Here is a 14,901-nt window from a genome sequence, read left to right as displayed (position 1 = left end):
AGTCCCAGGGACACCCAGCAGCTGGCGGGCCTCTCCCGCTGCAAATGAGGCTCCCTGGGGAAGGCTTCCCAGCTGTATGTTCTACCTGACAGAGAGGAGGGGGCAATGATGTCATCTGGGTCCCCCACCCCCGGCTCCTCCCAAATCTGGCCATCCAGCCTGGAACCCCAAGTTCAATAGACCGCGACACGGGTGTGCAGGATGTGACTTTCACGGGTCGTGGGCAGGGCACGGGCCCGGGCAGGTCATGGTGTCTTACCAGAACTGTTCTCAGAGCTGGAGGAAGAGGAAGGGAGGCAGGCAGCAAACAGCAGAGGGTGGCAGGGAGGCCGAGAGAAGGAAACGTTTCTGATTTTTCTTCAAAGAGAGACTCTATTCTTTTTCCAATAGTAAAGGTATTTGCTCACAAAAACTGTTTAAACATTACACAAAAGCATGAGGAAGAAGGTAAAAGGACCTGATACTCTACCTCCCAGGCGTCTAGTCAACAATTACGAGCCCATCTAGAGTTGGCTGGCCTGGGCTCAAATCTTGGCTTGAACACTTTCCAGCTAAGGACCTTGAGAGGGTCCCTTAACTTCTGTCGAGGAAAATAATCCATAACCAATCTATAAATGAAAATTTGGGAGAGTTTATTCTGAGCTAAAATCTGAGGACCATGGCCTGGGGACTTTCTTCCCAAAGGAAGAAAGGGCACCAAAGAAGTGGGGTGCACAGAGTGGTTATATATCCCCAAACAGGGTGTTTCCCATATGATTGAAACGTCCCTTTTACAATAGTCGCGAGACTGCTCTGTCGGCACAGCGACTGATGGACACAGCAGGTAGGCCTGCGGTCTCGGTGGACACAGCAGGGTGGCAGGTCTGCTGTCTCGAGCTGGGTGGTCACAGGTGAGCTGGGTGGTCAAAGGTGAGTGCAGCAATCAGTTCCTAGCCTAAGGAAAGATGCTTATCCTTAAGGAAATGCCAACATTGGGAGGGGGAGGGAAGTTGCACCTTTATCTTAAGGCCATTTGTTCTTGCCATGGGAAATGTTTTAAAGCAGATATGCAATGCGTGCTCAAGGCCAGTCAGGTCCTTTTGGAAATAACAAAGTCAGGCCGAATTAGGTTTACACCAAATGGCTTCCTCATATACTCCAATATATCCTATTGCTTGCCATTTCTATTTGTCATTTTCCCCTTTTGATCTATAATCTTTCGATAGAAAGTATTGATGATCAAAATATTTTCCCTCGGCACCAGGGTGGTTGCTGCCCGCCCTGGGCCCATCATATCCCTTGGTGCTAGGTTTTTATCTCATTTATTTGCCTAGTTGTCCACGTTGGGGGGAAATAGTGGACAAGCATAGAGGTATATATATTAACAGAGGAAGCCTCTCATGGGTTATGTAATTTTCAATTAATTTTAGATTGTTGTACGAACATTGTATATGTGCTTCTCTGTGACTCTTCACATTTACACTGCATATGATCATAGAACAAGTACAGTAACAATAACAATTCAACATTTTTTGAAGACATTAGTTTAAAATGAGTTCTTAGGTAAAGTCTTTATCAGAAAAGGAAATTTGTCCAGGGTTATAAGATAGATCAACCATCTGGAGTCAGCAAGAAACAATTATTCTAGTTTGTATGGTATTTTTACAGCACTGATTAAAGAAAACAACAATTAGTTTGATTATGAATAGTACAAGGATTCCAAGAAGTGATAGAAATAGGAATTGCAATCTGGATCGGAAAAGGGAACTGAGACCGGAAGGAAGCCAACCAAACAAATCAAACTGGGTGTCGGATGGCATAAGGCATCCACCTGCTTCTTCATGTGCTTTAGCAGAGATGACACATTGGAAGACTCATCAGGTATAAAAACACAGCATCCAGTCTGAATGATTGTATATGTACCACCTTGGGATGCAGTAAGATTATCTAAGGCCATTCTATTTTGAAGGACAGCCCTTCTCATTAAAGACATTTCAGTATTTAAATAAGGGTATTCCTGCCTGACTATCATAAAGGGCTTCTTGAGTAAATTTAGTCAGAGCTTTCATATGTAATAATGACATCTTTCTTTTAATCCCAAGAAAGAAGCACATATAGCTGCTCGGTGGCCGTACCAGTGGAACGCTGAACAAGCACATCTGGCCTTAAAGAGAGGGAGATTGGCAACAGGTTTTAACTCAGCCTGACTCCTTCCCTGCTTTTAAAGGAAACTCAGGGCGCAGTGTCTTAGCCATCCAGGCAGTAGCCAAGGCCAGAGATTTGTAATTCCTAACCATTGAGTTCCATTAGGAGTCATTGGATAAATTCCTGCCCTTCAAGTCCAGTCTGTTCCAAATTAATCCCTTTCTTTAAGTATGATCGTATTCCAAACAAGTTATAAAATAGGTATACAGTTTAAGCATAACAAAGGTTTAAATGAGGAGATATGAGGTTGGGAAGGCAGGCCTGGTCCAGAGTCTTGGGACAGCTGTCTACAACAGATGTCGTCGTCTTCTCCTCCTCATACGGTCCTTTCCAACAGGGCTTGCAAAGAGTCTTATTTGATGTCTCTTTCAATAAATAAATTCTCCAGGTTGTAGTCCATGATCCTTAAGTTCTGGGAATGCTCTGTGAAAGAATCAGCTACCAATCTTTCATTTCTTTTAAGCACCACAATAAGACCCTGACAGCGATGTAATACATCCCTTAAGCAAAGCTGGTTCATATATTTCTTCATTTAATTGCATAGGCTGTTTTATTATTATTTCAGCCGATGTTTACAAACAGGATAGATCTAAGATTAAGGAGCACTTGCACAAGAGCTTTGGGCCGTGAGAGAGTAAATGCTTCTGAAAGCTTGCCAATTAAGTTCTGGTTGGCCGTTAGTTGTTTTTACCAATCCTGAGAATGGAGGATGGTAAGCACAGTGGAAATGCTGCAATATTTGCAAACATTACAAATAGATTCAATTATTTAGCCAGTGAAATGAGTTCCCCGGTCACTATGTAACTCAGTAGGCATTCCCCAAACAGGAATTATCCTTTTCAATAATAATTTACCTAAAGCCATCGCTCTTCTGCAAGGAAAAGCCTCAAAACAATGTGAGAATATACAGATCATTACAAGATATATTTATCCTTGAGATGGTGTTTAGACAAAGTCCAATTGTCATACCTCAAAGGGTCCCTTAGGAAGGGGAAGTGGCCTTGTGACTCATGAAGTGGCTTCTCTGGATTATACTTTGGGCATATAGCACAACATGTAGAGGCTATATGAGCCACTGGGAGAAAGTTTCCAAAAGTATTATTTTTCCCTTTTGCTGTAACCTATATATATATATTTTTTCTTCTTCCGTGGTGATTTCTTAAGCCTGTAGAAGGAAATCTTTTTACTGGGTTAGCAGAGTTAACAGAAAGTAGCAGGCATTCTTGAGGCTGGACAGCATATCCAGCTTGATAACCATCCTTGTTTAATCATTTAAGTAAGACCCATTTGTAAACCAAATTAAACAATAGAATGCAGTTGTGATCTTCTCCCCTTGTGATGTTGGAAGCAAGGTAGCAGGGTTAGAATAGTGAATAATATTTACCTACACCATATAACCTAAGGTTTATCATCATTTACTTCACAATGCTTCCCATGCAATTTAGCAACAAACAAGCCTAATTAGTATCCCTCCGGTATAGGACGAGAGAACAGATTTCTTTGAGAAGTCCCAGGGCCCTCTGAAAATCCTCAGAGAAGTTCTCTTCCTTCATTTGGGTCAAAGGAAAACCTTTATTTAGGACTTGACTATTTGTTTGAGGGAGAAGCTTGTCAAAAATATCAAAAGATTTTTAAACTCTTACTTAAACAAGATCAAGAGGTTGCTGATCTTGTCATTGTAAAACAAGGGTCAATGAAACAATGCTTCATAATATTTAACCAAAATGACAACAGCAAAAAAAACTTTAATAGAGAGACCTCTGTCTTTTTGCACCTAGGAAGTTATCTTAACAAAACATAGATCTTCTGTAAACTTACTCAGAATGAAAAACCTTTATAACTTCTTAATCAAGAGCAGACTAAGAGTTTAAGAAAATTATCCTTTTAAGAGAGAAAGCCAAATTCTAACTTTTGTACCAGTTTACTTTTTCATATTAAAACACATTTACTTAATTAGATTCACTTCAATCTTAGCCAACTTGACCAGGTACAAAACTCTTTTCAGAATTTCTTTCACAAACCTTCTAAAACTTTCTTTCACATTCAGAATTTGTCCAAAGTCCTTTTGTTTTTCTAGTACTTTAGGACAAATTTACCCTTTTTAACCAATCAAACAAAAATTTTCCGTTCTTTTTATACCTTCTTTACTGAAAACTTATACCTTACTTTCCTTATTAACTTCTAGTAGCTTTAATCACATTTATTAGAACTCTTTAACCTTTAACAGACCGTAGTAAACACTGAAAAGGTAAGCAATTATGAGTTGTCTTTTGTATCAGCATTCTAAATACTTTTCGTAATTTCTAGAAACGTGCCACACTTTACAGTAAAAGACCCAAAGACTTTTAGCATCTCTGTGATGCGGGGTCGGTGAGCCGAGGAGTCGAAAGAAAGATTTCTTAGACTCTCAAGATCTGGCAGTAGTGCTCTTTTATTTAGAGAATAGTGTGGAAAAGCATGGGGACAGGACCCATGGGCAGTCAGAGCTTCTGCTGCCTCCGCTTCTGCTGCCCTCGCTGGCATGGGGACAGGGCCCATGGGCAGGCAGAGCTGGTGCGTGGGGACAGGACCCACGGGAGGTCAGAGCTCCTGCTGCTGCTGCTGCTGGCATGGGGACAGGACCCATGGGCAGGCAGAGCTGGTGCGTGGGGACAAGACCCACGGGCAGTCAGAGCTCCTGCTGCTGCTGCTGCCCTGAGTTGAGGGTTAGGGCTAATTTTATAAGGCATGGGTACGTGACTTATTTTTACTGGAAAAAAAGAAAAAGATGATGTAAAAAGTCATTAAATGATTTCAGTGCAGATGGGGTCTGGTTATTGTGCGGTCATATAACTTTAGATATGAATCTGGCCATATAGATCGGCATGCAGGTGAGGATGCCCCGGGCTTCTCTCCCTGGGGCAGTCCTAATTAATACCATAAAAAAAGTCCACTGGGTCATATAGTTTGGCATGTAGGCCAGGTCACCTTGGGCTTCTCTAGCTGGGGCAGCCTTAATCCACATCATCTGCAATAAAAAACCAAAAGTAGATAAACTTACATTTAGTAATTAATGTCTAATATCTTATTTGGAGATGATCTAGATACTCAATGAATTTTATCATTCAGTTAAATTAACCTAGCAAAACTTCAAAATTTCAAGTTACCAAAAAGATTTTGGAAGTTATTTTAAACACACATGCCATAAACTATAATTATTGTTAAAAGTTTATCTATAAACTTTTATTTCATTTATATCTAAACCATTTGTTCCCAGTAATGATGTTTAGATTACCTACAAAAACTTTATGAGACATTAGATAAAACTAGTTATCATTTAAAGCTATTATTTTGCTGAGAAATTTCTAATAGACAACGTAAACTTATTTGACTAGTAAACCCAGGCTGCATGCCTGCCTCATATTCAAATACCAACAACTTTTGAGGACATGCCTTTTCAATCAAACCAACAACTTAAACTTTCATTAACCAAAGATTAATCTATATCATGTTAACTTGAAAGACATTTGAGTTAAAACTTTTTAGAAAAACTTTTTGTAAGTGCTTACTTTAAGTCAATGGAATAGAGCTCTTTAGCAATTGTACCATCCGGAGGTAAAATATAAAAACTTTTGTAACATATAGACACACAAAAACAACAGACAGAGCAAAGATTTTCCTTAGATTTCTGACGTAGGTGTTCTCATAGCAGAACGCGGTGGAAAAACTTGTTTTCCCAGTTTTTTCCCTCTTTCTCTCTTTCTTTTGGCCTTAGCAATCTGGCTTGGGATCCCCCTTTGTTAAGCAATTGCAGTCACAGCATAAAGCCAATAGGAGTCTGAAGGAGAGGCTGCCCATTTGGGAATTGATTGGGCTGTTTTAGAAGCTTGATTTCCCACTTCTCTTTTAATTTTGTTTTGTTATAAAGTCCGAACAACTTCTAAGGACAGTGTAATGGGTCAGAAAGTGTGCTGCTTGTGAGTGTTACTCCCTATAGAAAGGTCATAAACACTCTCTTATGTGCCTCAGTTTCTCCCTCCGGCAGTCTAACACCACCATGGGTGCTCAGAGTGCTGGGTGACCAGCCCTTATGTGCACGACCCTGGACGAGCCTGTAATTAATTACCGTGAATGAGAGAGGAGTTCCCTATGGGACCGCTGCACGTCACGAGGATTGATCCTCTGACACTCCCGCTGAGGTCCTTAGTCACCTAAGGACGCCTTTTGGTAAAGGCCGGGAGGAGCAAGTGTCCCTTTTCTTCGGAGCTGAACACGTTCAGTCTCTCATTTCTCTATCAAGTAGTTTGTTCGGGCTTTATAAACACAATTCTTTCCAATTTTAAGCCAAATTAAAAACGTCAGCCTTCCCCATTCACTCCCAAGTTCCTCCAGGCTCCTCTGGCCTGGGAACTTCCCTCTGGGCTCCTCTGACCTAGCAAATTCCTCCTAGGTTCCTCTTACCTAGGGTATGTACCAGTACCCCTTGAGACACCAAGTCTTAAGACCTTACCCAGCTCATATAAACTCTTGGACCGTCAACTTAAAATAAGGAGGTCTGGGTTTCAGGAGAACTCACCAGAGTCACCTGAAGAATGCAGTGATCCGGGGGGCTCAATGGGCCCTTATTGGAACCGAATGCCCACTCAGTGTAGATTCCAGGTGGTCTCCAATGGGTTTCTCTGAAATCCTGCTGACTATGCCAAGAAATGTCGACGAAAATAATTCATAACCAATCTATAAATGAAAATTTGGGAGAGTTTATTCTGAGCTAAAATCTGAGGACCATGGCCTGGGGCCTTTCTTCCCAAAGGAAGAAAGGGCACCGAAGAAGTGGGGTGCACAGAGTGGTTATCTACCCCCAGAGAGTATGTTTCACATAGGATTGAAACGTCCCTTTTACAATAGTCGAGAGCCTGCTCTGTCGGCACAGCGACTGATGGACACAGCAGGTAGGCCTGCGGTCTCGGTGGACACAGCAGGGTGGCAGGTCTGCTATCTCGAGCTGGGTGGTCACAGGTGAGCTGGGTGGTCAAAGGTGAGTGCAGCAATCAGTTCCTAGCCTAAGGAAAGATGCTTATCCTTAAGGAAATGCCAACATTGGGAGGGGGAGGGAAGTTGCACCTTTATCTCAAGGGCCTTTGTTCTTGTCATAGGAAATGTTTTAAAGCAGATATGCAATGCATGCTCAAGGCCAGTCAGGCCCTTTTGGAAAAAACAAAGTCAGGCCGAATTAGGTTTACACCAAATGGCTTCCTCATATACTCCAATATATCCTATTGCTTGCCCTTTCTACTTGTCACTTCTCTGTGCCTCAGTTTCTTCTTCTGTAAAATGGGATGCATTGATATTCCTCTCAGCCTCTCTGCCCACTCTCTGCTATTCCCTTCCTCTTTCCTCTGGCTCTGAGGACATTTCATTTAAGACACCATGACCTGCCCACGACCCACAAAAGCCACATCCTCCACACCCATGCTGCGATCTGTTTGAACTTGGGGTTCCAGGCTTAATCGGTACCTGCCACCTAGTATTGTCATGAGATTAAATAAGTGATTGCACGGAAGGGGCTTATAACAATGCCTGGCACATGGTAAGGGCTATATACGTGTTGGCTAGAATCTGTTCGTCATTGCCATCATTATCATGGTCACCACTGTTGTCACCATTACCATTGTCATCATCATCCTCACCATTATCATCATCATCTGTGCAGCAAGCTCTTTATGCACCAACCTGCCTTTTTCCCTCTTTCCCATCTGTCCACCCACCCACCCATCCACCCATCCATCCTTCTATCCATCATCCACCATCCACCCATCCACCCATCCATCCTTCTATCCATCATCCACCATCCACCCGTCCACCCATCCATCGTTCTAGCCATCATCCATCATCCACCCATCCACCCATCCATCCATCCATCCTTCTATCCATCATCCACCATCCACCCACCCATCCATCCATCCTTCTATCCATCATCCACCATCCACCCATCCACCCATCCATCCATCCATCCTTCTATCCATCATCCACCATCCACCCACCCATCCATCCATCCTTCTATCCATCATCCACCATCCACCCATCCATCCTTCTATCCATCATCCACCATCCATCCATCCATCCTTCTCTAGTGGGAATATACTTATATACTCTTCAGGAACCTGCTTTTACGCTCTACATTGCATTACATTTGAGCAAAATGGCTCAGGTTCTGGTTAACGGGGGTGGAAACCATCATGCCCCCTCTAAAGTGCCCTTTTGCTGAGTCCTATATCCATGGGGTAAACCTAGACTTTGCCTCGGTAACTTCGGGTGCAATGAGCTTTGCAGATCAAGAACAGTGGCAATCAGATATGTTGGCAATAAGAAAGATCGTTCCAGGAAGATCTCCAAAATCAGAAGTAAACAAATAAGTGTTACTCCATTTTTATGCTTCCTGTCTCCCTAATCAGCCTGGCAGTTCCAGGAGGTAGTGACTGTGTCCTCCTCCTGCCTGTCAGGCTGGCATTTCCCCAGACAGGGGGTGTTTCTCCTCTTCCATCTCTCTCTTTGCCATCCTCCCACCCCGGACCTGTGGATGTTGGAGTTCTGGTTGTGCATCCTTTGTTCCATTCTGTGCAATGGCTCCTGAAATGAGAGGACCCCATGGCTGGGGAGGGGCGTCCTGTGATTCCTGAGGGAACTCCCCTCCTTGTCACCCCCGATGCCCAGAATGGAGGGAGCATATCACCTGTCATTCGTTGTCTCACTCAGAGGTCTAAGAGACACCTCAAGTCCAACGGGTCTACATGGAATGGCATCCCTCTGCCCAACCTGCCCGCCCTCAGCCTTCTCCTGTGTGATGACAACGCTATCCTTTCGCTTGCTGGGACCCCGAACACTCCAGTCATCCTTGGTGCCTCTCTTTCTCACACACCCGCATCCAATCCATCAGCCAAACTTCTCAGCTCCTTCCAGGTACCTTCAGAAGCCAACCACTTCTGACCACCTTCGCTGTTACCCCCGGGACCCAGCCGCCACCACGTCCTGCCTGGATGACGGGGAAGAGCGTCCTGCACCGTCTGATGTTACCCACACTTTACTCTGGAACCTCCTTATCGTCTGTCTCCCCGGAATATAAATGCCGTCAGAGCAGGGACAGGTTTTGTTCATAGCTGTGTCCCCATCGCCTAAAGGGGTGCCCAACACAGAGTAGGTGCTTAACGAATGTTTGTTGAATGAATGAATGAAATTCCATAAATAGCAAGAAAACAGACAGGAGCCAGCGCTTGCCAGAGCTGAAAGGAGGAGATTTCCAGAAACCAATAGCTCTCCCCAGCCCATCGCTCAGAGCTCCTTCTCAAGTGCCCTCCCCACTGGCTGGTGGAGGATGCTCACCTGGGGTGGCCTCTGCCATCGCTGGAGTTGGGGTGCAAGGGCATAACCTCACCTGGAGATGGTGAGTCATGCGGACCTGGGTGCGAGCTATGGCTCTGCCACTTACTAGCAGTGTGACCCACAGCCCTGATTCTCTTCCCTATCAGATGAGGGTACTAGAACAGCTGCCAGCATTTCCTTTAGTGAGTACCAGGTGCCGGCACCGTGCTAAGCCTCTCACACAGAGCTCTTGCGATCCTGCATCAATCCGATGGGAGCCACTGAGGGGTTGTAACTGCTCAGGACCACAGGCTGTGAGAGGCAGAGCCGGGATGTGAGTGTGGGCAGTCTGCCTGCACTCTGCTTTATGTGCTACCTGATCTCTTAGCATATGAGATAAGATCTGCAAAGCACTTAGCTGGCCCCTGGCATGCAATCAGCCTTTAGGAAACGCTGACGTCATTGCAGTGTGGCCTCAGGCACCGGGAGTCTGAGGACAGAGGCACAGCTGAGGAAGGGGGCCAGGGGCCGCAGGGGAGCTGCGCAGTCTTCTGTCGGCAGCTGAGCCCTGCTCTATCAGGGGTCCCCCGCTGAAGACCCCATTTCCCATCCCTCAGAGAGGTCTCGGGCGCCTCCTCCTCCTGGGTTGACCGGCCTGAGTGAGGAGGGCTGGGCGTGGAGCCAGGAGGTGGGGATCTGGCTCTGGCAGGCAAATCAGGTCACAGGGTGAAATTAAAAGGGAGGAGGAAGTCACTGACCCGTCAGAACTGGAGCTCCTTCGGGGCGACGAGGTGACTGGGAGAAGAGCTGGGGAGACAGGCTGTGCAGGTGGGGAGCCAGGGGCCCAGGATGGCCCTGCAGAGGGCTGTGCAGCTGTCCTCGAAGAAGCCCACCTACGCCGTGTGTGTGGTGGGAGTCGAGACGCATGTGGATGTTCACAGGTGAGAAGTGAGGGGCGCGCGTGGCTGCAGAAGGCTGGGGTAGGATGGAGGACCCCGAGGCAGTGGAGTGGGCGCCTGGTGGACAGGTCAGGCACACTGGAGGATGCTGGTGAGTTGTTTTGACAGCAGAGTGGGAGAAGTTGGCTGTGTAGCCTGGGAGGGAGGGACTAGGGGGTCAGGGCCATCTTGGGGCTCTGGCTCCTGGGCACCAGAGCCAGGTCTTTGGCCTCAAGCCCCTGGAGAGGGGTTCCAGCTCAGAGCCCTGGGGCCAGGCTATGGGGTCTGGGCTCTGTGTTCTGAGGTCTGAGTAGAACTTGCGTGGAGCATCAGAATGAATTGGTGCTCAAGACAGGGACCAGGACTGGGCCTCCCCCCATTTCTCCCTCATTTCTTGCCGACGACCCATCTCCGAGGTGGCGGGGTGGGGTGTGTGGCAGCCTGAGCCTTAGAGGCCGGTCAGGGTGATTGGGATCAGGAGGGAGTGGTGATGGCATGATTCAATGAGGCAATGAAAGAAAAGAGCTCGGGACAAGACCTGGGGCTCATATTTGTCGTGATGAGGATGATGATGCAGTGAGGGTGGCAGTGATGACCTCTGAGGGGCAGCAGAGGCATCAGGTTCTCCTGTTGGCCCAAATCCTCCCTGTCCTGGCTCTGCCCAGATGGGAGCCCAGGGACTTGACACAGCCTCAGTTTCCCCACCTGGCCCTTCAGGGAGCTGGACTTGGGCATCTCTGGGGAAGTTTCCAGCTCTGACGGACCGTCTATGGACTCCATCCCGGTGGGATCAGATGGGGCCGGAGTACCTGCAGGTGGGGGCACTCAAGGCAGCCGTCCCCCTCCCAGAGGAGGCGGGGCGGGGGGGGGTCTCTTACAAGGTAGATCTAGCTTCCACTGCCCTCTTGGGTCTCAGTCCCTGTGTTCTCCCAGTCTGGTTGTGCCGGGCCTGGGGTCCCACCTGGCCTCAGGTGAACCTCTGCCCCAGGTGCCCTACCTAGACCTTTCCTCGGGCCGTGGCCTGGGGCCCAGTGACAGGGCTGGGGAGGGAGAGCCAGGAGCCCTGGAGGCCAGACCTTGCCTCTGAGTCATGAAGGGGGCCCTGGTGCAGGGCTGGTGGCCAGCAGAGCTCCCATTTTCTCCCGCCCTTTTAGCATAGGTTTGCCAGACTTAGCAAATGAAAATACAGGGCGCCCAGTAAAGCTTGCATTTCAGATAAACAACACATAACTTCTTCAGCATATTGCATGCAACATACTCATATTTTTTAAAAAAATCTGCTGTTTAGCTGAAATTCAAATGTATCTGGGCATCCTGTACTTTATCTGGCAACCCTGCTTTCACACCAAGAGCAGGGAGAGGTTCCTCATGGTCCCCCACCTTCCCGTTTCCAGACCCCTACGCTCGCCCCGGGGATTGGCTGTTTCTGAAAGGTAATTTCAGAACCTCAGGCCCTACATGGTGCTGCTGACTAAGGCCAGAAGCATCTGCCTGGGAGCCAGGAGGCCTGGGCCGTGGTCCTAACTCTGCCGCAGACTTGCTGTGTGGTGCGGGTCAGGTCGCTGGCCCTCTCTGGGCATTTCCACCTCTGAGCGCCAGCAAGATGAGCTGAGTCCCCTCTTCAGTTCAGCGTGGAGGTAGCGCGCCCAGGCTCCGGAGCTGGACAGACTTGGGTTCTCATCCCAGCGCCCTTCGTGGCTGTGTGACCCTGGGCTAGCGGCTGCACCTCCCTGAGCCTCAGTTTCTTCATCTGATGGATGGGAAAGGTGTAGCACTGACTGAGTCGGGGCAGGATAAGTGGGACCATGCCTGTGCAGGGCCCCTTACGTGGTGGGTGCCCTGGAAGTGGGGCTCTCACAGCTCTGACGGCTCTGTGGGCTCCCTTTTCTCCAGGATCCGTTCTCCCCACCTTGCCTTGGAGGGGAGGAGGGGCCGAGGACAGATCAGGGTGTGTGTGGTGGGGACGTAGGGCCATGCTGTCTGAGGATGTCCTGTGGGATCAACAGGCACCTTAGTTTCCCCAAATGCGGCCCGGCCCAGCCGGGGTCAGGGGAAGCTGCTGTGCTCTGGCCGACTCTGGGAGGGGCGCTTCATCGGGGCCTGAGCCAGCTCCTTGAGAGACCTCCCCCGAGACCCCTTCAGGAACCTTCGCCCCCGGCATTGGTGGTGACGGGGGTCGTGGCCACTGCGACCTGGGAAACAGTTTATTCTGCAGCCAGTTGGTCTAAACGCAGACCTAAGGAAGAGCTTCCCGCCTGTGAGGTCTAGGACAGGTGGAGGAAGGGGACGAGGAACTGTCAAGACAGGGGAGGAAGGGCCATGGAATTGTCATCCTGGGGAGGTCTCAAGAGGAGCCTGAAGCTCACGCCAGGGCCTGGGCTGCCTGGGAGGAAGGGGCTACACCTGCTGACGACCTTGGGGCTTCTCCGCCCCCACTGCCAGGCGCCTGGCTCCAGTGGGGGCTGAGCAACGGCTTTCTCCTTGGCTTTGCTGGTAGAACGGCGGGAGCCCCCCAGAGAGGGTGTGTGCCACTCACCTGCGCTGCCCCGCGTCTGAGCCCCCCAGGAGCGGCAGTAGAGATGGGCGTGTGGGGTGACATCATGGGAAGTGATTAATCCCCCCAGCTGTTGTGTGGACTGGTTATTTGGAGAAATATTTGTGTTTGGGGTAATTGTGTCCCCAGGGTGTCCTAGCCCAAGGAACCCTCAGGAATCCCCTGACTCAGCCAGTGCTGCTGATCCTACCCCCTCACCCCAGTGGGCTAGCTCACCACCCTGACCCTTTCACCCCAATTGGCTAGCTCACCACCTTGACCCCCAAGTCTGGCCAGACTGCCCTGGCTGTCCTTGTCCTTCCTTGGAGGTGGTCCCCAGAGGACTCATGCCAAAAAAGGGGGGGTGGGCAGCGTGGGGAATCCGTCAGTGGTCCAGCCTGGCCCTCTTTGTCGGCCCAGAGCCCGGAATCAGAGCCCCGGGCTGGAGGGCCTAAGCGACGTTAATTTTTTTGAATGGAGAAGGCTGGCTGGGCAGGGGACAGGGACATCCTCCTGGATTTTTCCCAAGCTGCCTCAGCCCTGGAAAAGCATCCAAGTGAAATGGACTCTTGGACTCAGAGGTTGTAGAATTCGGGCTGACAGGGAGGAGAACTCTGGAGAGGCGCTCAGAGGAGCCTGAGAGGCCCCCGCCCACTTCCTTTTTCTGCGGTTCTCTGTACTTGAAAAAACAAAAATGGCAGGGGCCGGCCCGGTGGCTCAGTGGTTAAGTGCACATGTTCTGCTTTGGCGGCCCGGGGTTCGCCGGTTCGGATCCCGGGTGCGGACATGGCACCGCTTGTCAAGCCATGCTGTGGCAGGCGTCCCACATAAAAAGTAGAGGAAGATGGGCATGGATGTCAGCTCAGGGCCAATCTTCCCCAGCAAAAAAGAGGAGGATTGGCAGCAGATGTTAGCTCAGGGCTAATCTTCCTCAAAAAGCAAACAAATAAACAAAAAAAACAAAAATGGCAAAACAAGTTATAAAACCTGTGGTATATACATTCTTAATATTTACCCTGAGTAAATTAACACTTTTAACTCGCACAGAAGAACAATGAAGCCTAAGCGTGCTCCTCCCAGGATAATTACAGGACTGAGGCCGACACTAATTCACCGTGACTGACAGGCTCGGAGCGGGGCCGGACACAGGTTTAAAGCCGGGTGAGGACCTTCTGTCTTCCTGGCTGCATCCTGTTGCTGCTTTGCATTCCTTTCCTGGAAGGAATGTTAAAGTTTGAATTGGAGGGTCCTTGGAGACTGTGAGGCCGGGGTCCTGCGTGAGTTTCACAGGGCCACGACAGGCCTGTGAGTGTAGAGTGTGGAAGCGGGATGGTGGGGTGTGCGCGTTCTTGAAACTAAAATACTGGTGTCAGGGAGCGCCTCAGAGGTCAGCCGGATGTCCCTGCCTCCCTGGCCCCTGGTGCCACCTGCCGCTTGAGACCCCTGGGAGCCCTCCCCGTCAGTCACTCTTTCCTCCCCTCCCGCCCCCTCCTTTCCCCCTCCTACCACCTCTGGTCTTGGACCCTCTCCTCATTCTTGACCTTGTCTGCTTCCCTTTCCAGCTGCCATTACTTCCAAACCCCGGGTCTCTCTTCTCCCCCGAGTCCCTCCCTTCCTCTCTCAGTGGGCCAGGGCCAGCCGGGGCTGGGAGGCTGGAGAGAAGCCGCTCTCCGGAGCTGGTGGGCCCTGAGAGAAGAGTCGAGATGCAAGAAACGGAGTGGTGGTTGCTTATTCATGATGTAGGTTCCTCCTCGGCCCCCAAATGCTTTCCCTGCAACGTATTGTCGGCTCCTTTGCTCTGTTCAGAGAAGTTTCTACTCCCTTCTCTGTGGCTTCTAAGCAGCTATTCAGCTCTGCCAAGTGGTCCTGATGCTCAGAGGTGTCGGGGTGGGATGTGGGGCTGGAATGAAC

At 49.1% G+C, this 14,901-nt stretch overlaps 1 protein-coding gene across 2 annotated transcripts in view; it reads left to right on the top strand.

The window, feature by feature from the left end:
- The first annotated feature begins 9,996 nt into the window (after nt 1-9,996).
- The window catches only part of PADI1 (peptidyl arginine deiminase 1), a 34,545-nt gene continuing 29,640 nt past the window's right edge, over nt 9,997-14,901 (top strand). The window contains exon 1 of one of the 2 annotated variants that reach the window (XM_070601427.1): nt 9,997-10,460. In XM_070601427.1, the coding sequence (XP_070457528.1) occupies nt 10,369-10,460 (92 nt within the window). In that variant the 5' untranslated portion in view covers nt 9,997-10,368. Of the gene's footprint in view, nt 10,570-14,901 lie in introns of both variants that reach the window. The other variant, XM_070601433.1, reaches the window with a different exon arrangement.

This window comes from Equus przewalskii, chromosome 2 (genome assembly GCF_037783145.1).
Source record: "Equus przewalskii isolate Varuska chromosome 2, EquPr2, whole genome shotgun sequence".
Classification (NCBI taxonomy): Eukaryota; Metazoa; Chordata; class Mammalia; order Perissodactyla; family Equidae; genus Equus; species Equus przewalskii.
The sequence above is the reverse complement of the archived record's forward strand: the minus strand, read 5'-3'. Positions and strand labels throughout refer to the sequence as shown.